The following is a 19,318-nucleotide window of genomic DNA, read 5'->3' as shown; positions in this document are numbered from 1 at the left end:
AGACAGCTACCAAAGAGCTCCTGACACACGAAGTGTGGGGGCCACTCATGAATAGTCATGGAAATCAAAGCTACACCTGTGGTAAACACCCAGTTTCAGACTGAACTGAACTCTCAAAGAGCAAGAAGCATGTGGGAATGAGAAAAAAAAAACCCTTTATCCAAGAGCTTTCCCTCTGAAGAGTGAGGCTGGAGCAGAATCCCAACTCCAGGCATCCCTGGAGCAGCCCAACAACTTCTCCTTGCTGGAGAGGAGCATCACTGGCAGTGCTGAGGAGCATCAGCCCAGCTGTGGCACTGAGCCCCTGCCCTGGCACCCAGAACTGTGGGTGCCAGTCCCTATTCCAGGGACACAGCACCTTCCTGTCCCTTTGCACCGATGCCATCACGCTGCTCTCGGCGAGCGGCTCCCACTTCCTACCCGAGGAACGGGATTGAGGTGGGGGAAGCACAGATAATAAATACAGCTTCCCACACCCTAAAAAACTTCCTTCCCACTCCAGTAAGTGTTTGCACATACCTCAGCTGCTAATTTTAGGACAGAGCTTTAAGCCAGATGTGAGACTCTCCCTGAATCCTGGCTGCATTTGCAGGGAGACTCAGCCCTGCCAGCCCTGCACGGGGCCCAGCTTCTCCTTGGATGACAACTTGGAGATGCTGCATTTATATCCTGCATTATCCACTGCCAGATTGACAAAGTCTGGGACACAGAGGTATTTATTTCTTTGGCTTTATGTCCTAATGTAATAAATTCTTCTGAGGAGTTAATTCTGTACCATTCCAACTCCTTTTCTGCCTCAAGGGGAAAGGTGTATGGAGGAAATAAATTCCTGCCACATCCACCACTGTGTGCTCCAGTGCATTCCCACCGTAAGAATAAACCCAAGGAGTGATGATCCAGCACAAAATGAACACTTCATGCATTTTATTGAGTCTATTTAAATTTGCATTATAACACCTTACATAGGGAACAAACTCCTCCTAAGTGTTAGCTGGCAAACCTGGTCAAACTGTGTCCAACAACCTCTGAGTACCAGTTTGTATTAAACAAGTCCAGTATAAACAAATGTAAAAGCACTGTTAAAAAAAAAAAGAAAGAAAAAAAGAAAAAATAATAAAGAAAATTGTTACATTCACAGTGGAATTCAGGGCTTCCCAACCAACAACCTTCCCAGCAGAGTGAAATTCAGAAAGGGCTCAAATAAAGGGAATAACACCAGATATAAATCAAATAAATTCAATGTTATGTTTCCTCATAAGACAAAAGAGATACAGTCTATCTGAGAGGCTGGGAAGCCCTGGTATAACAGATGCAAAGCTCTTTTCTTAACACACCACCACTTATTTGTACTTAGGGTACGTTACCATTAATTGTGTCTCTTCAGCCTCCTGCTTCCCCCCTAATCGAGGATAAACAAAAAGCCTACTGTACATAAGGGCTGGAAATATTTCTGAAGTTGTTATAAATTCCCTCCATGTGGCTCCAAGCCAAGCTTCGTGCAAAGCTCCTCCTCCTGGGAGAAGGCAGAGGAGCAGGCAGACATTCCCCAGAGCCCTTCCCAGAGCAGGACAGGGCTCCCATGGACACAGCGATCCCAAACGAGGGCTGACAATGAGGGATGGAGGATCCTGCTGTGGCGTGGAGGTTCAGAACCTCCTCAGCCTTACCTGCACCCCTCCTCACCCTGCATGATCCATCCCCTCAGTTGTGCTGAGACCACTGGGTTGTGGGGACAACTCTTTATCCACCGTGGATCCATGGGGAAAGGGGCCTTTGGAGTCCCACATTTGCATAACCCAGACAAGTGACAGGAAACTGGGATGACACTCATTATGGGCCATTGTGCCAGCTCTGGTGGGAAACCCTTCGTCTGCAAGGCGACACAATGGACAATTAGGGTGGGTGTCGTGTCCTGCAGCTGCTTCCTACAAAAGGCCCTTCAAACTCCCTGATTTCTATGCATGAAGTACCTACACAATCAAACTGTTTTTAAAACAACTCAACTGCCTCCAAGTTCTCTGCAAAAAACCCAACTTGTTCGAAGAAAAAATATGCACGTGAAAGGGAAATCCAATCAGCACCAGGAATTCAGACTTTTCACAGATAAAGCCCCTCCGCCCCCCAAAAAATTAAAGTGAGCACCCACAAGTCTGTGTTTGTTCACAACGTGAATTAAAATATGAACTAACAGCAACTTGTAACGAATTGTAATTATTAAAACTGTGTTTGCCACAAGGCTTTGGCCAGGTGACTGCTGCCATTGCTGTGGGCAGGGAGGGGTCTGTCCTGTCAGAAAGGAATGAAGCTCACGCACCAGGGATTCCCAGCAGGAGTTCGGACATTTGGGAAAAAACCCCCTGGTAACCACTGAGTGGAAACGCCAAGGAGAATCCTTCGGAACCAAGATAAAAGCTGCAGATGCTGCGAGGAATCCCGTTGGTGCTGAAGGCAGATCCCACACGGTGGCACTGTGACCCAGGCCACAGCGCACACGGCTCTGCCTCTCCAAAGCCACCATTCCTACAAACCAGCCCTAGGAACGTGCCGAAAGCAGCCCTTTAACCCTTCACACCCCCCAGGCACGAGTGAAGATGCTGAGTCCCTCCAGAAATAGAAAAAAATCTAAGGGAAGAGCTAAATACACATGTTCACTATCAAAATAATTCATGAAATGTAAATTACTCTAATTATGAAAGTGTTTCACATTTTGTAAGCAACTGAAATGTTAATATTGGCTTTTCCTAACTCCAATCTAAATTTAGATAAATAGAAATTTAATTACCCTAATTAACTGAGCTACATAAAGAAGTTTTTGCTGCAGACAATGAGCCCCCAGCCCCTTTAGCACACTCAGCACTGCAAAAGGCAGAAGAAACCATGGAGAACCATCAACATCTCTTAAACTGAGATTAAATTATTTGTTCTTGGTACCGTTTGGGAAACCTCCAAGATTTTATTAGTTGCTCTTGTTACAGAAAGATAAAATGTTAAGACATGCCATAAACTATAACAAAACTGTTGTTTTTGGGGCAGTTCTACCAAGGTGGAAATTCCATGGAAAAGGTGGGGTGACAGGTACCACAGCCATGCTTTGTGTGGCTTTGGGAAGATGGGCTCCCTTCCTGGTGGTCACCAGCTCTGGTCTGAGATAAACATCTCTGACTTCCAACATCTAACATGGTACCCATGTAGAGAGGGGTTTTTTTTTTTTCTCCTTTTAATTCTATGCTCTGTAAGTCTGGAAATTGCAACTGAGAGCGAGTATTCGCTCTGTGAAATTCAGAAGTATTATTTTGCTGTGAAATTTTGGCACAGAGAAACCAGCACCCAGAATCAACAGCCAACTCCAATTTTACAGTGATGTGCATCCAAGGAAAAAGCCAAACCCGTGAGCTGACTGATTGTTCTGCTCCCAAAGAACCCTCGTGCTCCCTCTGCCATGGTGTGTCCCACCAGGAGGAAAGAGCTCAACACAGTCAGGGCTTCCCACTGAAACAGCACAAAATGCACATGGAGAAAAAAGAAAACCCCAGAATTTTGGGATGCTGTGGAATCCTGGACTAGCTGATGAGATGTTAAAATGGTTTAGAGCAGCGATTATAGTTTATGCACCCACCACTATAAAACACCAAAAATGTGTTTTAATTAGGAAAAAAGAGATAGGCCAGCTTTGGTTTTGTTATCTGAGGAACAAGCAACATTTCCCACCCAGCCAGCAAGAGCAGCTCATATCCCTTCAGAACTACTGCCCTGGAGTGGAAATAAATAAAAATCACTTTCCCACTGCACATGTAAGCCAGGAAAAAACCCCAAACCTTAGAGAATAAAACAAAGAAGGGTCAGTGAGGGTGAAGGATGTTTCCCCACACACACACTCTGATGAGAGTTGAGGTACATTCTCCAATTCTCAACTGCAACATGTCACATACATAATTTTAAAAGCAAATTCATTTTCATTCTGTCCAATAGGAATATAAAGAGCTTGTTGGGTTTTTACTGTGAGTGTCAAGAATCTCCTACACACTTTAGTGCACTCATTTTAAAATGGAACCCAATACTAATGATGTGCTGTCCAGTTATTCCCTGAGGCACCTGCACCACAGGCCACCAACACCAGACCACTCAACACATCCAGAGGTTACCAGTACAGTTGAAGCTTGTGAAGAACTAAAAACCAACCTGTCCATACTTGTTTGATGAAGTTACAACATTGCCTCAAAAACTGAGAGGAAAAGCTGATAGAAAAATTGGGCACAAACCTCAGTGAACAAGCCAGTACACACAGGTTTGTATTATTCCATATTTGCAACCATACCAAGAAATAACCAGCCATTAGAACAGTTTCTAATTTTTATCATCTTTTTTTTTTTTTTTTTGGTGGCATTACTGAGCCAAAACACTGCAACTATAACATTTAATTTCCGGTTTTTAAAATGCAATTAAATGTCTAATCCAACTGTTTTTATGTTACAGTAGCTGTTCACATAAATAGTACAGATATGCACTGCTCTTGACAGGTACACAGTCACAAAAGCAGCTCTCTCGTGTTCAGTTTGCTCTCTGTGTAGTGGGGGTTGTATGAAAAGCGTTCTTGATTTCTAAGCATGGTACAATTTTAATTCTTAATGCGTTAGTACAACAGTGCATTGGAAAAGTACTGAGCTTCTACAAAAAAGCTTTACAATTTTAAAACAGATTTTTTTTTCCTTTATTTAAACAAGCATAGGCAATTCTTATATTTCCACAACAAGATAAATATCCCAATTACGCTAACAGCTCATCCTACAGCGTGCCATAGTGATGGGGAAAGGGCTAACATTAGTGTTATTTACACAGACATGTCCAATATTAACCCAGGAGGAAAATTAAAAGTATGTTCAAATGTGCAATTAAATTAATATTATTTTTTCAGAGAGTTGGATTTCTTGCAAAAATTCCTCTATGACTCATGAACACTGAGCTGGGATAACTTCTCAAATAACTCCTCAGAAGCACAATCTTGAGGAAAAACTGTTTATTGGGCTGGGAAGGAGAAAGAACTTAATATCTTCACAAAGAAAAAAATATTTTGAAGTGGGGAGATGTCTTTGGACAAGTGAAATTGAACACCCAAACCGACTAGAACTCGAAAAACCTAATTAAAGAAATTTTCCAATTCCCAAATCTTGAATCCAGAGAAAATGCTTTCAATGAGGGAAGATTCACTCCGAGTCATTACTATACATTGAGGTACCACTCAAAAAGTGGCCATAAAGGAAGTGACTTCTTTGCCCATCACTATCACACCGGCTGCCTGGCCATCACTCAGCTCTGCCTTAGACCACGCTCTCCCTGTTCCCAGAGGCCAGGACTGCCCTGCGGCAGATGGGGCAGGTGGAGTTCTCCGACAGCCAGCGGTCGATGCAGTGCACGTGGTACTCGTGCGAGCACGGCAGCTTGCGGAGCTTGTTGCCCTCCGTGTACTCGGTGATGCACACGCTGCAGGTTTTCAGAGCGTCGCTCTCACCAAAATTCCTCATGGCTAGGTTGTCAATTTGTTCTTTGGTGAGTCCTCTGGGTTGGTCATCGTCATCTTCGTTGAGTAAGAAAAACTGTGCAAGGCTAAGGAATGGTAGAGAACCGCTTTCCTCAAAAGTGACCGATCCCCTCATATTGCGGCCTTCCCGCCTGGCACCAGATGTTGAGCTAGCCTCGTGCCCACCCTCGTACACCTCCCCTGAGCTAACATCTGCATTCTCATTGCCCGCGGCGCCCCCGCCTCCGCTCTGCGGCTCAGCAGTCTCCACGTTGTGACTGGGAGTGGACCCACTGGAATCCGCGTCGCTATCGCTGTACATGAAGTAGCTGAGCTCCCCGAAGCCCGTCATGATCTGCCTCAGCATGGTTTGGATGGCGACCGAGGTGGTTTCGCTCAGGCCCGTGTTCAGGATCCTGCGGATGGGGATCCTGATGGTGCTGACGTAAGTTCTCACCCCGGCCCGCTCCGAGCGGGAGAAGGTGCGCCGGAAGCCTCCGCGCTCGCTCTCGTAGGTGACCGTGTTGTTGGGGGTCTGGGAGCGCGAGCGGGTCCTGTTGGCGATGCTGTCCCTCTGCCGGTACTCGCCCGGGCGAACTCTTCTCACCTGCAGGTCCAGCACTATGGTGGGAGGCCTCTGCCCAGAGGCCGTGGACTCGCTGGCACCGGTGCTTTCTGAAGAACCTGCTGCTTGAGGAGCAGGCCTCGTCTCAGGGGGGGAAAACAGAACTGCATTTTCACTTGGCACCTCAGTCCCCACTGTGTGCTGCCTTAACGTCACGTGCTGTCTGGTTCTAGAGCTGCCCTCAGCCTCGCCCGCTGAGGAGTGGTCAAGTGTTTGAGATGATGTGTTGTGATGAGACCTGCGAGGGGCCTCGCTCACTGCATTAATAGGTGACCTACTTCTATCAGTCCTAGCCCGCGTCCGCCGCTGCTCTGGACTCCTACTCCTGGCTCTCCTCTGCCCTCTAGGAGGGGAAGCCTCCTCAGCCGTCAGCTCCTCTGCACTGCTCCTTTCTGATCCAGGCTGCCTTACAGATGGTGATTCAGACCTTGGAATTTCAGAGTCACTTTGGCTGTTTTCCAAATCCTCCCCATTGGAAGGCTCTACAGATGGCTCATTCTCAGTTTCTGGATTCGTGTTCCCATTATTACGGTTGACATTTATTTCCAAACTGAATCTGAAGTCGCCGCTATTTGGGTTAGTCCGGCTCACTGCTCTCCAGGACTGGTTTCCTCGCTGCCCGCTTCGTGTCGTATTTCCAGTCTGTCGGACTGAATTAAGCCAGTCTATTATAGAATCTCCATTTGAAACATCTTCTGCGGACTCTGCACCTGTGAAAAAGACAGGGAACTACCAAAATTAGAGTACTGAGCTAATTTTGGAGCCATCTTTTCCAAGAACATAATTGCTTAGCTTAACAAGTGACAATTTAGAAGTGCTGAATCCTACTGAGTGCTACTGTGGTTTCACAGGCAGTGTGACAATTCTGTAACTACCAGAGCTCTTTTAAGGGAGCAGGAGTGGACATTGGTCTAATATGCACAGATAGGCTGCAGCCATCACAGAGCAAACAAGTCATCAAAAGAACATGTATTTTCTATCATAAGTAAATGGAAAGTCACATGTCAGGTGCCGTAACACATCGATATTCTGTGTTTTCCTTTCCAAACAATTAAGTGATCTATCGACCGTGAAACAGAGAATTAAGGTTGTCCTGAACCTTCACCTGCAGAGCTTTATAGCAAATCTGTCTCACTGAAGAATGAACCCCAGTGGTCAGCTCCGAGCATCCCCCACCGATCTCTACAGAAAGGTGATGACAACAAAAGCAATGCAGCATCTTTGGAAGGGAAGAATTAAAAAACAGGGATTGCCAAAAAGCATCCCAGAAGGGAGCAGACAGAAAGGCAATCTTAAAAAAAATGAAATAAAAAAAGAAATAAACATAAGCAAAACTTTACTTTGATAGAAGTAAGAGATGTTATGCATGAAATCTGTCCCAAACTGACCTCTGCAGCAGATATCAGACATAGGGTTCACTGAGTTTTGAAACAAAGCTCACCTTGCACCTGCCTAGGCTTAACTTGTTCCACTCCTGCACTCAAGTTAAGGTCCGTACGGGGTGCTAAAGTTAAGAGTTTTCACAAATACTGTATATACCTCTATTCTCATCACTGTTTTGCTGTGGCGGACCTTCTTTAACTTGGTGTAGCCTTCTCAGCAACTCTTCTTCAGTAATTTCACCTTAGAAAATAAGCAAAATTTTCCAAAAATATTTCCAAATCATATATGTATGGCAAGCATTATCAAAAGCTTCTAAAGAAGGTACAAGCCACTGCTTGTGTTCTGTCTAATTAATTCCTGCCATAATGGCACTGCCAAGCACGGTGCTAAGGGGAAGTTCAGACACTTTAGCACTGTTGTCCCAAGTAAGTTTTCCTGAAGCTGAAATACCCAACAGTTCCATCCTATTCCAGAGAGATGTGCTCTCTGGTTCTGTAACCTCGACAAATGAGCAGCAATTTTTGTCATCCTACACCCATTAGGGTGTCCAGCATGAAATATTTGAGGTTAACACTTCCACAAGCAGGAACAGAAGGTTTAAATTACTTGAGTCATGGTTTGAATTAGGTATCAACCTATGAAAAGGAAGTTTACCACGCTGATTGAGAGCTGACATCCAAATGTCCATGCAGAATCTCATACCAGACTACTTACCCTGGTTACAAACTCCTAACCTCACCAGCACAAAATCTGCACACAGAGGCTTAAAGGAGATTTTTTTGTCCATCTAAGGGCTCATAACTGGAACTGGGTCAAATCTGGGTGTTCCTGCCAAGTTGTGCAAACACCAGACTTTTGTGTCTGATGAATCTACACCATCCTATGTCTCCACAAGTCAAGGGACCATTTGAATTTGAATGTGCACAAATTAGCAAGAGGCTACTTCCTACCACGGAACACACTTGCAGCACACAGACGGGTGAAAGGGCTTCAGGGGAACAGAAAATGACACAAATTTCCTACAGGCAGCTCTAGCAGGATGGACATAGGCAAGCATTACCTACCTGGTGTTCCTAGCAAATTGTTATCTCTCATAAGCCTGTAGTCCTCTTCACTCAGGTTGTTCACAAACTGATAGAAAGCTTCTTCTCGGTCCAAGCGATCCAGCTGGCTCTGACGTTGGGCTTCTGATTGATCAATACTTCCTTTATCACTGGAGTCTGAGCTTTCCATCTTGATGAGTAGAAGAGTACCTAAAAAAGGAGAGAACAAACCCTTCATGAGAGCAGTGAAATACAGCATGGAATTTATGCATGTGAGTCCAGTACAAAAGTGAAGTACAGGTTAAAGCAGTTTGTTAATGAAACTTTAGTTAGGAGCAGGTTCATCACCACAGGGATCAAAAACAAAGCATGAACCTCCTCAAGAAGTACAAACAAAACTGAGGCCCACATACTCATCAAAGCAGCAAGCTGAACACAGAATATCATCTGCCATAAGCCTTAGAGCCCATCTTTGAATTCACATACTAAGTGACCATGATTATCTGCTTTTTGCATAAAATATTCCTGATATCACAACTGCCTCTCCAAGCAGCCTTACAGAAGTGTAGCACAAGGCATAAGCCATCCTTGATTGTGCTCTCTGAGCACAGGATTAGGTGGTTCTTGCCTTTTCCTGCCTGCTACAGAAACACCCTCTTCACCATACTAGTGAATTGTAACAGAATGAAGTGGTTATGAAGAACTCAAATAAGATGCTGTCGAACCCTGTGCACAAAAAAAAAAAAGGACAGGTTCTCATTCCCTCAAAAAACAAAAAAAAGAGTTTGTAAAATCAGCTTTATAGTTTTACATCAAGAGAGGAATTTGCTTTCAAGTTTCAGCTTTTACTGAACTACTGATGTTGATGAGCAAATTTCCAAGACAAACTCCAGCACATACCAGCTACACTACTGCTTTAAAGAGCTGTCTTCTAGGCTGCATATTTTAAAATATAACCTCCTCATATTGTTTTTCATTTGGATAAAATACCTGACAACGTCTCTCTTTCAAGGAAAATAATCGATTAATGCTGTGTCTGTAGCTGATAAATATTGTAAAGAACAATGCAAATGCAAGAGACATTCTGGCACTGGCTGTGCCATGCAAATACATCAAATGAAGACAAAATAACCAGTTTCCTTGATCCCTCTGCCTCACTATTCACAGCACCAAGAATTTTCCTGTACAACTGGTAGAATCTAGTTACTCAGAGGTGATTAAGAAGCTAATCCTCTGCATGCTAAAAAGCTCTGCAATAACATTCCCCATCAGAAAACATTCCTTTCATTTAAACCATACTTCAAGTGACATAGAAATACTGGAAGAATAAAGCTTTTCTGCTTCTCACTGGAAAATTTCCAACACTTAGACATCTGTCTAGTGCAAAAAGCATCTTTTTTTGGTTTGTCAGCACAGCTGTCAAGTCAAGACTGCCCACAGTTTACATTAGTGCTTCTCCAGAAGAGCAGCACTGCATGATCTCCACGGGCACTTTATTTCAGCTGCTATGGTGAAAATTAAAGTGCACCAACCACCACCGTGTGCAGCACCAGAAAAATTCCACAGGATAGGACATCCCCTTATTGCAGACTTGGAAATTATGAAACTGCTGTTCTGACCCTCTGTCTTCAGTTCTGATGCAGCAGAACTTGAATTTAAGTTACTGATATTAACTCATTGCCACTCGGGGTTACGGTGCTGTTTGGTTCTGTGGAGCTCTGCCATTTTACCGAAGCAATTACACCCTTTTTTCAGGAATCAGGAAGCAGCAGCAATTCCCAGAGTCACTCCTGAGTCAGATGGGAGCCTATCAGCTTTCTCTGCATTTCTAAATCCCTGGAGCAATCTAAAGACTGCAGACTGGCATGTGACATGAGCGCTGTGTGCTGTGACGTGCTGTTAAACACCGATAAACGACCCCATTCACAGGACAGTTGAGCAATCGTTTCTGCAGGTGTGTTCAGCTCTGACCCGGCTCACTCAGGAAATCCCTGTGCCCTTCACATGCCAGGCACGTATTTCTAGGGAGAACACAGCTTCAGTCAACTTTTTTTACAAGCTTTCTGCAGCAGAATTATTACTTCAAGTACCATTATTTTAAGACACGCTGGAGAAGATACTTTTAAAAGCAGCTCTCACTGGTTCTGGTAATATCCGAATAAAAGTCTCAAGTAGAACGAGAGGCTTGCATTCAAAATAAAACCTTGAAATGCAGCAGTTCTTTGGGAATACACATCAAACTTGGAAACACGTGAAATATCTTCAGAAAGATGGTAATATTAACACCTTTATAAGCATTAGACCAATTCTTCAACAGCTCTTAAAACAGAAAGATGCACTACACATCCAAAACATAACATTTGTTTACTACTTATTTACTACTTTCCTTTTAACTGAAAATGCTTGCAGGCACCTTGGCTATCTAATGCCTACATCATTCAAATATATTTGCCTATTCCATTTCAGAAAATGAAGGTGCACCATTCTTGGTCAGGGAAAAAGGGAGAGTCAAAACAAGTCAAATCCGGAGGGAATTTAAAAATCTCTTCTTCACCAACAGGCTGATGTACAGTGCAGTGGGTGATTCTTTAGGAAATGCTTGGAATAAGTCAGTACTACTAATTTCCAGGTTTGCTCCTCTTTTCTCCTCCTTCATCTCTTATTTTCCCTCTTAAACCATAAAATCAGCTAATGGTCAAGGCTGAATAGAGTTTACTGCTCAGAGGTGGGATGAATGAAGAATTTAATTTACACGAGGACTTTTCTGCTAATGACAAATTGCTGCATTTTCCTATTGCAAGCTACTAACAGGTTACACCAGTCCCCTGTATCCCCCAGAAATGCTGTGCATCTCTCTGGGGTGTTTACACTGATGGAAATACAGATGGCTCAGACACACAGCAGCAACAACACATTCTCCCTACGTGACTGCAGTGCAGACAGCAAATGGGATGATACACTTCAAACCACAGTTCTGATATTAAAACCAGCAAATGAAAAGCAGGATTTCTACCCCAAGGCTTCTGCTGCTTTCTATCTCCTCCCTGTGCACTCAGCTCATTGTGCACATTGTCCAACATAAGCCTCACCTCCCAGGCTGCTGCAGAGCTCTCCATGGCCACACTGAACCTACTGGAATGTTTAGACTGCTCCTGCCTCAGCACAGCTCCATAGAGCCCATCTGCCTGGACAGCAGCATTTCCACGGTGGGAGTTACCATGGCCCTGCACTGAGAGGCAGAAAGGATTTCAAAATCTGCCCCTCAGGATGCTGCTCTCAGCTCACACCCTGCAGACAATTACTGAAGGAAGCCAGTAATACAGGGAAGCCCGATGAGGGAAAACCAACAGGTGTACTATTAGCTTACAACAAAATAACCAACATTTGGCTATCTAATAAGCAAGTACAGTTCAACTCTGCTTTTTTTTCTTCCAGTGTAAGGCTTTGTTCTTATCCAAGCTGAAAGATTCAGAATTTGCTCCTTCAGTGTCCTTCCTTGTCAGCACTGAGTTGACACAGGGTGGGGAAGGTCACAACTATGAGCAGGAAGTTCAGATCTGCTGGTTACTGCCAACTTCAGCTGAGATACCCAGGTATGAAAATCTCTTTACAGGGAAGTGAGGGGGTGACCACCTAAGGACTGCACAAAGCAAGAGAATCAGAGATAGGATAAACAATTTTCTCCTTGAAAAAAAAAAAAAAATTCTTCAGCAGCTTGAATATCCAGACAAGAGTAACTACAGTGAATTGTTAATTGGTGCTCCTGTCCTGCCACAAATCAGAAAAGTATCTTCCCTGCAGTTACGCTTCAACAGCCTCAGAGGTTTCCAAGCACAAATGACTGCCTGTCTCCCCACTGCAGCTCCAGACTGCAGTAAGCCCACAAAAGCTATTGTTTGTTACATTCTTTTAATTCAAGAGGAAGCAATACTGTGGGCTTTTTGATAGGGACAATTTAACAGTACTGGATATTCCCTCAAAAATACAAAGTTATTCTTACAGCGTAAGAAATATTTTGAGTTTTTTCGGGCCAGGGTGTTTGTAAACTAAATCCAGTCAGGGATGTGCTACTGCCTCAAATCTAGTGGACAGCAAGCAGGGATAACGTGTGTGTCACCCATTTACCCTCAGCAGCAACACAGCCTATCTCCATATTGCATAGCACTTGTGGACTACAGGATTCTTCCCAGAAAAAGCATTAATGGACCATAAAGTACAGGAATAAATCTCTAGTTCTCCCTCCTTCAATAATGTCTAATATCTCCTGACATTAGTTACCTGAATTGAACACCAAGACACTACCTTAGCCTGCATTCTTGTTTTTTTTTTTACATTTAAAAGAAATCCCATAAAACATTAGAGCTCTCATTAAACCAACTAGGCAGAACTTAGAAAAACTGACAAACCCTGAAATCATTAATTGGCAGGGTTAAATGAAAAAGCAACACCTTAAAATTAAAATTTTCATTAGATTCATGGGGCAATCCTCAAATTTTACAGGACAAGGCAGGGAATTTAATTAAACTGAAGAAACAACTCAGCTGTTCACGAGTCAGGTGTGCAAGAAGTTCCTCTAGAACTCCCCCATGTCGGTGTTACCGGTATTTCAACCTCACCTGAGAATCTCTCGTGCCCTGTGTGGCAGGAATGTTTCCTGAGTTACCTCACGTCCCAGCAACACAGTTAATACCTCTGGATAAACAAAAAAAAGAGGATGGCAGTGTGGGTGTTCCAGAGATGTCCTCAGCAGAAGGCCAACTTCTCATTTATGATTCATAGCCTCATCTTAATTAGCCACTCCAACCGGTAGAGCACCTTGTGTACTTGCAGTCTACAGAGCTGATCAAGCCCTCGCTCTGAAGGAGTGACTCAGGATGGAAGCCAGAAGCACTGACTTGTTTGCTTTGTGTCCTTAGAGGCTATTTTCCTGCCCAGGCTGCAGTGAACATGCCTCAAAGACACTTCAGCTGGAGAGAAGCAGAGCACAGCTGTGTGTCCAAGCTTTCCACGAACTGTGACTTCAGCAGCTCTGCCGTGCCCAGCCAGCCTCGCTCCAATTCCACGTCTCAAATGACACAGGAACAGCAGCTAGAACAGGCAGTCCTCTTACCCCAGCTCCTTCAAGCACAAACTGAACCCACTTCACACACAGCACTCATCCAACCCACTCCACCTCATTTTCCTAGAAGAATTCAAAGTTGAAAAACAGTTTCCATGCCAGTCAGTATCCAATTTCTCCATACTCAAAACTAGCTGGAAGTAAGGCATAACAGAAACTACATTTTCATCTTAAATATTTCATCACTCAAGTCAGCAAGCTCAAAAGCAGAAGCACAAACTGTCAGTGAATCTCATCATTAAAGGAAAAAGACACCTTAAGACAGTGAAATGAAAGTCATCTATTTGCATTATACATGGAGCTTCATTATGTCAAGTTTGCTTGGCTTTCTCTTTTTGTGCAGGTGCAAAGCTTCCTTTTGTGATCACACCCAAGGCTTTGATACCACAGGTCCAATACACTCACCTCCATCTTAGAAACAGTAAAAAGGAACAAACTTTTCCAATTTTCAAAGTGGCATCATGAATTTTGGGATTTTTTTCCCTGCTATTGTGGCTTTATATTTCCACTGTGATGAACAGCAGATTTAGGTTCTTATTAGCTTTTTAATAAACCTACCATAAGTTTTAAAGTCCAGAACTCCCTATGTCCTCTTTAACTCAAAATTATCATGAAACATGCACCACTCTTGCAAAACTGGAAGAAAGTTTTGTATTCTGTGGAAGTGTTCTGTGAAAAGTGCTGTAAATTTAAATGCCACTTTAACAAGGAGTGTTAAACATCGATTCAGCTTTTTCACTACCCCAGTGTGTTTCAAAGCAAAGGCCCTCAAACAAGATGTCATTCTGAACATACATTTCAAACAACAGAAAGCAAATGAATACTTTTGCAGAACAGTGGCAGAAAGTTCCACAGAGTAAAAAAAACCCAACAGACCAGAGAGCAAAAACACTTCAGCTGAACCAACTGCTGAGATAAAGAAGAGAAACACTAACAACTCCTGATAAGTCAGAAAGAAGTGAGGAAATCAGGGCAGAGCTTAGCAATTCCAGAACACTGAAAGCATGTGGAACCAAGATGGAGCTCTGAAAATAAAATGCAGTAACTGCCAAAATGCTGGGCTTTGCCTTTTATCATCTGCACTTACTAAAACAACACTTCTCACATACAAGTGGAAAATAAAATTAAGATAACACTGCCTTTGCCATCAAATTCAGATAGCACAGAAGAGAAAGCTTGGTGTGTATGAGGTGCAGCAAGTTTCCAGCACTGCAGGCTCATGAAATGATGCTGTTTTTGCCCAGAAATGAGCTTCCTGCTGGGTCAGCAGCAGAAGGCCCACTCTGAAGTCAAAAGAAGTAAAGCTGCACACAAGTAACCAGTGTTGACCATGAGAGACAGGACTGATATCCAAGGACAAGTAGAGTTTTGATTCCTGAAGAAACACAAGCTGTGGTTAGTGAAAACAACAAACCAATCAACACTCATTAACTTTCAAATAAAAAAGAAAAAGCCATCTTTAAATTCACTGCTGAATGTTGCTGCCTCCACACAAGTGCTGCTAATGCAGGCACTGCTAACAGTAAAAGAGCAACAAGCAGAGAATCACTGCAACCACAAGCCACAGAGGAATTCCGATGTGTGCGTTCCTGTTCTCGCTGGTATCCGCTGCCCCACAAACACAGAAGTGGGAAACAAAATGAATGCAAATTTATCTGAATTTAAATAGGCATCTGCTCCATGAGAATTCCATTTCTGAGGCCACCCCAAGGCAGGGAAGCCCCAGCATTTTAAGAGGACTATGTGCACATACACCTTGCACATCAAAACCCAGATGCTCTGAGCACAGGATGATTTTAAATACTGAACTAAGATAAAATATGTGCTGGCTTTTCCTCTGTTCCATAATCATCAGGTGGTTTTACGAGACCATCCAACCCTGCAGACCTCCCTGAGTCAAAAGCTGAGCCTCAACCCTGCACAGCAGCCAAAAGCTCCCACCAAACACCTCATTAATACAAACCTGAGCAGTCTGAAGGAGACACAGGCTGGTGTTTATGATCTTACCTGCAGCCAGAACCTGTGCAAAGGCAAAATCAGTCCCTGGGATGCTCCTGGCTATCCCCACTCAGCACACAGAGCTCCTGACTAAGTTATGACACTGCTACACTCTTTAGAAGTTTTGCTTTTGAGAATCACAAGACTCTCATAAAAGCATCTTGAAGAAGGAAATGTTCACATTTGGTTTTATCCCTTCACAAGTAATTTTTGCAAGCTCAGCAGCTGATAAGTTTTCACCAAGACTGAGATTAAACCACAAAACCTTGGATAAACACTCACTAATCATGTCTGGATTCAAGTGTTTTAACACATGGAAACTGAAGTTCTCTACAAAAAAGGAATTTAGGACACTCCAGTAATGTGTTAAGCTACATCAGGCCGGACTTAAATACAATCTTTAGACTCAAATATATGGAGTCAGAACATTATGTTATATTATGCTATGACTGTTAAAAAAGAAGTACAACAGCTCCACTGCAACTGGAATGATTCTGCTAAGATCAAGGGATGTATTTTGATACATTCCCACAGGGAAGAGGAATAAAGGAACAAGCAAGGCAGGTGTATTGATGTAGAGGTGTTTTGAAAACATTTCAATCTAAGGATCATGTTATCCATTCCTCTTAAAAAACTCAGCTACACATACTGGAGAGCAGACACTTGCAACACTCTTGTCCAGGAATTCATCCAGTAATATGGAAAATAAATATGATACAGATGGCAACCACTAGAACTTGAAAAATACTGGTGTGTGGTTATTTCAGTGACAGACATTTAGCCAGTCAGAGCTGCTGATGAAGGGAGCTCTGCAGTTGTTGTGCTTTAGTGGTCTAACATAACAAGAAACCCCTAATTTTATAATGTGTGGTGTGCTTTCCCTTCCCAAGACGTAATTCCAAGCTATCATTATTTTAATTCCAAAATGCTAAACCTGTAGAGGGAACAGAGTCAGTTTAAGTGCTAGGTGACCACTACAACAAAACTAAATATCTGACCCTTAATTAACTACCCAAGAAGCAGCCAACTGTTTGTTTTAGAAAGACTTGACAAGTCACTGCAATTAAAACTCAGGAACAAATTAGTGTCAGAAATTCTTCTGAACATTTGACAAGTATTTCCAACTTGAAATTACCCAATACTGCCAACACGGACAGGAAAATGAAAGTGATGTGTGATGGTACTATTGGGTATTATCAAGCTTGTATTCTGGTTTAGGAGCTTCTCTGTATCAAGGCTCCACCTTCCTGAGAAACAGCAAAGTAATACTATGTTGTTTTAAAAATTCCGGGTTTTTTGCTGTGAAACCTTTTGTCAGACTTCTACTACACACTAAAATCAAGACACATAATACATTTTATAAACAAACCTTAATCATCACTACATTATATACATACACACTATTATACACAACCTGATATTGCTCCACAATTAAAGCAGACCACTCAAGATAAACACATAGGTGCAGCTGGACTTGACAAGGGTTTTGAAACAGAGAAACAGAAACCTTAAATGCCAACAAACACCATTAAAAGGGGCAGAAAACTTGTACAGGAAGCTAAGGTGACAGAGCAAAGATGACGTGCTGAACTGGGGAGAAACTGAGCACAGGAATAGCAAACACCACAGGTCTGAACAGGTCACAGGCTGATCCAGCGCTCTGCACAGCGGGAGAGGAAGAGTTCTTCTGGCCTGTGTTCCACAACAAGGCTTCTCGCCTCAACTCACGGCCTGGAACACGGCCGTGAGAAGCTGCGGTTCCTGCAGCAGACCCTGAACTGCGGACGGGGCCCAGGACAGGGCTACAGCCACCCCCTCCCCCACCCTCCCAAAAGGAGCCTCTTCCAATTCCTCCGGACAGCCGGACGGTGCCGGGCCCGCCTGCCCTCCCCGGGGGCAACGCACACCCAGCTCCGGCCCCCGGTGGAGGATCAGGGTGGCGGCGGCCGGGGGAATGCCCGGGGTGGCGAGCGCGGCCCATCCGGGCACACCCGCGCTCGGACCGCCATCACCGCCCCCCGCGCCCTCACGGCACCGCCGATGGAGCCTCCCGCGCCCCGCCGAGCCGCCCCGCCGGCCCCGAGCGGGGGCTGAGGGGCCCCGCTCCCGCCTCCCGCTCCGGGCGGAGGCCGCCACCGCCTCCCCCGGGCCTGGGCCTCTCCCTTCCCCGGGCCATTTTGAGAGCCCGCCCCCGCCTCGGTGCTCACCGCCCGCCGCCGCCGCCCGCCGCCGCCCCCCCGGCTGTGGGTGCGCCGCTGCCCGCGCCGCTCGGGGCTGGGTGCCGGCTGTCCGCGCTCCGCCCGTGCCGCTCCGCCGCCGCGCCGCCTCCTGCCCGCTCAGGCGGCCATTTTCTGCTCCATTGTTACCAAGGAACGGGGGGCCGGAAGCGGCCGCCGGCAGCCGGAAGTGGAGGCGCGCTCGGCCCCGCGCAGGCGCGGCCCGGGAGGGCAGCCCCGCCCAGCGCGCGCGGCCCCGGCCCTCAGGGGCCGCCGCCATTTTGGTGCGGGCAAAGGCTCAGGGTGGGGCAGGGTGGGGCCTGGATGCTATGGGTGCTCCGGCTGCTCCTCAGCTCACGGCCTCCAGGGAACGTGGAGGGGACAGGGGATCAGCGGTGCCCGCCCTTGGTGCGGCGCAGCAGGAGGGTCCCTGTGCCCGCGGTCCCACCTAAGTGTGGGGCTGTTTCATGTCGCCTCAGGTGTGCACGCGCTGGGCAGAGGGGACTCCGTGCAAGGTCGATGGTGGCCAGCAGTGCGAAAAAAACCAAATAAATACTGGCAGTACTGGTGTCTGTCGGTACGGATATTCACCCTGCTCTCGCTTCTAACCATGGACATTCCTCCACCTCGAACCATGGACATTCCTCCACCTCTAACCATTGACATTCCTCCACCTCTAACCAAGGGCATTCCTCCACCTCTAACTATGGACATTCCTCCACCTCGAACCATGAACATTCTTGCACCTCTAACCACGGACATTCTTGCACCTCTAACCATTGGCATTCCTTCCCCTCTATACACGGGCATTCCTTTCCCTCCAAGCCTTGGCATTCCTTCACCTCGAACCTTGGACGTTCCTTCCCCTCTAACTATGGCAGGATTTCCCCTCTCACCTGGTGTTGTGTACTACATACAGCCCTATGAAAACTAAGATATTCCTGTTTTCTGATGTGAGCCTTAATTAATTGAATGCCAGACTTCCCATGTTATGTAGGGTCAAGCATTTCTGCAGTTTTCCCCCTCATGGCTGAAATAATCAAGGGCAGATCTGAGGTTTGAAAGGTCCCATTTTAGTGCCCTAAAAGTCATGTCTTGCAAGGAAGTCATCTTCATAATATCCAAAACATAAAGAAAAACATATTCCTGAGCATTTACACCATTTCAGGAAGCCCCTGAGACTCCTTTGTTTCTCCTTTTGGTGGTTCTTTATAAAAATAGCACTGTCAAGTTGAGGGGGATGTTTCATTTAAAGGTTGTGGAAACTGTTGACTTTCTACTCGACTATACAAGCCCAACTTCTAATGTAAATGAAGTGGTTTTATATATTCACATTTTTGAGAACTCAAAGGCAGCCACAGTGTCCAGGCAAGAGAAGAGGGAAGGGGCAGGTACAGGGCATGTTTCTCATCACTTTTA

General features: G+C 45.0%; 1 protein-coding gene across 2 annotated transcripts; it reads right to left on the bottom strand.

The window, feature by feature from the left end:
- Positions 1-907: 907 nt before the first annotated feature.
- RLIM (ring finger protein, LIM domain interacting) lies at positions 908-18,076 on the bottom strand. Of its 2 annotated transcripts, XM_071442741.1 has the most exons (4): positions 17,891-18,075; positions 8,588-8,776; positions 7,680-7,763; positions 908-6,850 (listed from the first exon to the last, which is right to left on the bottom strand). In XM_071442741.1, the coding sequence occupies exons 2-4, from the start codon at positions 8,754-8,756 to the stop codon at positions 5,316-5,318; spliced, it is 1,788 nt and encodes a 595-aa protein (XP_071298842.1). In that variant the 5' UTR covers positions 8,757-8,776; positions 17,891-18,075; the 3' UTR covers positions 908-5,315. The 2 variants fall into 2 exon arrangements, with proteins under 2 accessions (XP_071298842.1, XP_071298843.1); XM_071442742.1 differs by lacking the exon at positions 7,680-7,763 and having other exon boundaries at positions 17,891-18,076.
- Positions 18,077-19,318: the final 1,242 nt, after the last annotated feature.

Source organism: Agelaius tricolor, unplaced genomic scaffold, assembly GCF_023055355.1.
Source record: "Agelaius tricolor isolate 1412-34295 unplaced genomic scaffold, bAgeTri1.0.p SCAF_17, whole genome shotgun sequence".
Lineage (NCBI taxonomy): Eukaryota > Metazoa > Chordata > Aves > Passeriformes > Icteridae > Agelaius > Agelaius tricolor.
The sequence above is the reverse complement of the archived record's forward strand: the minus strand, read 5'-3'. Positions and strand labels throughout refer to the sequence as shown.

What these genes read in the sequence shown, in the direction of transcription:
- RLIM (XM_071442741.1), bottom strand. Translation starts at nt 8,756, where the DNA reads ATGGAAAGCTCAGACTCCAGTGATAAAGGAAGTATTGATCAATCAGAA. An exon ending in CAATTTGCTAGGAACACCAG is followed by an intron (nt 7,764 to 8,587) that starts GTAGGTAATGCT and finishes TTATTTTCTAAG; the next exon opens with GTGAAATTACTGAAGAAGAG. An exon ending in AAACAGTGATGAGAATAGAG is followed by an intron (nt 6,851 to 7,679) that starts GTATATACAGTA and finishes TCTTTTTCACAG; the next exon opens with GTGCAGAGTCCGCAGAAGAT.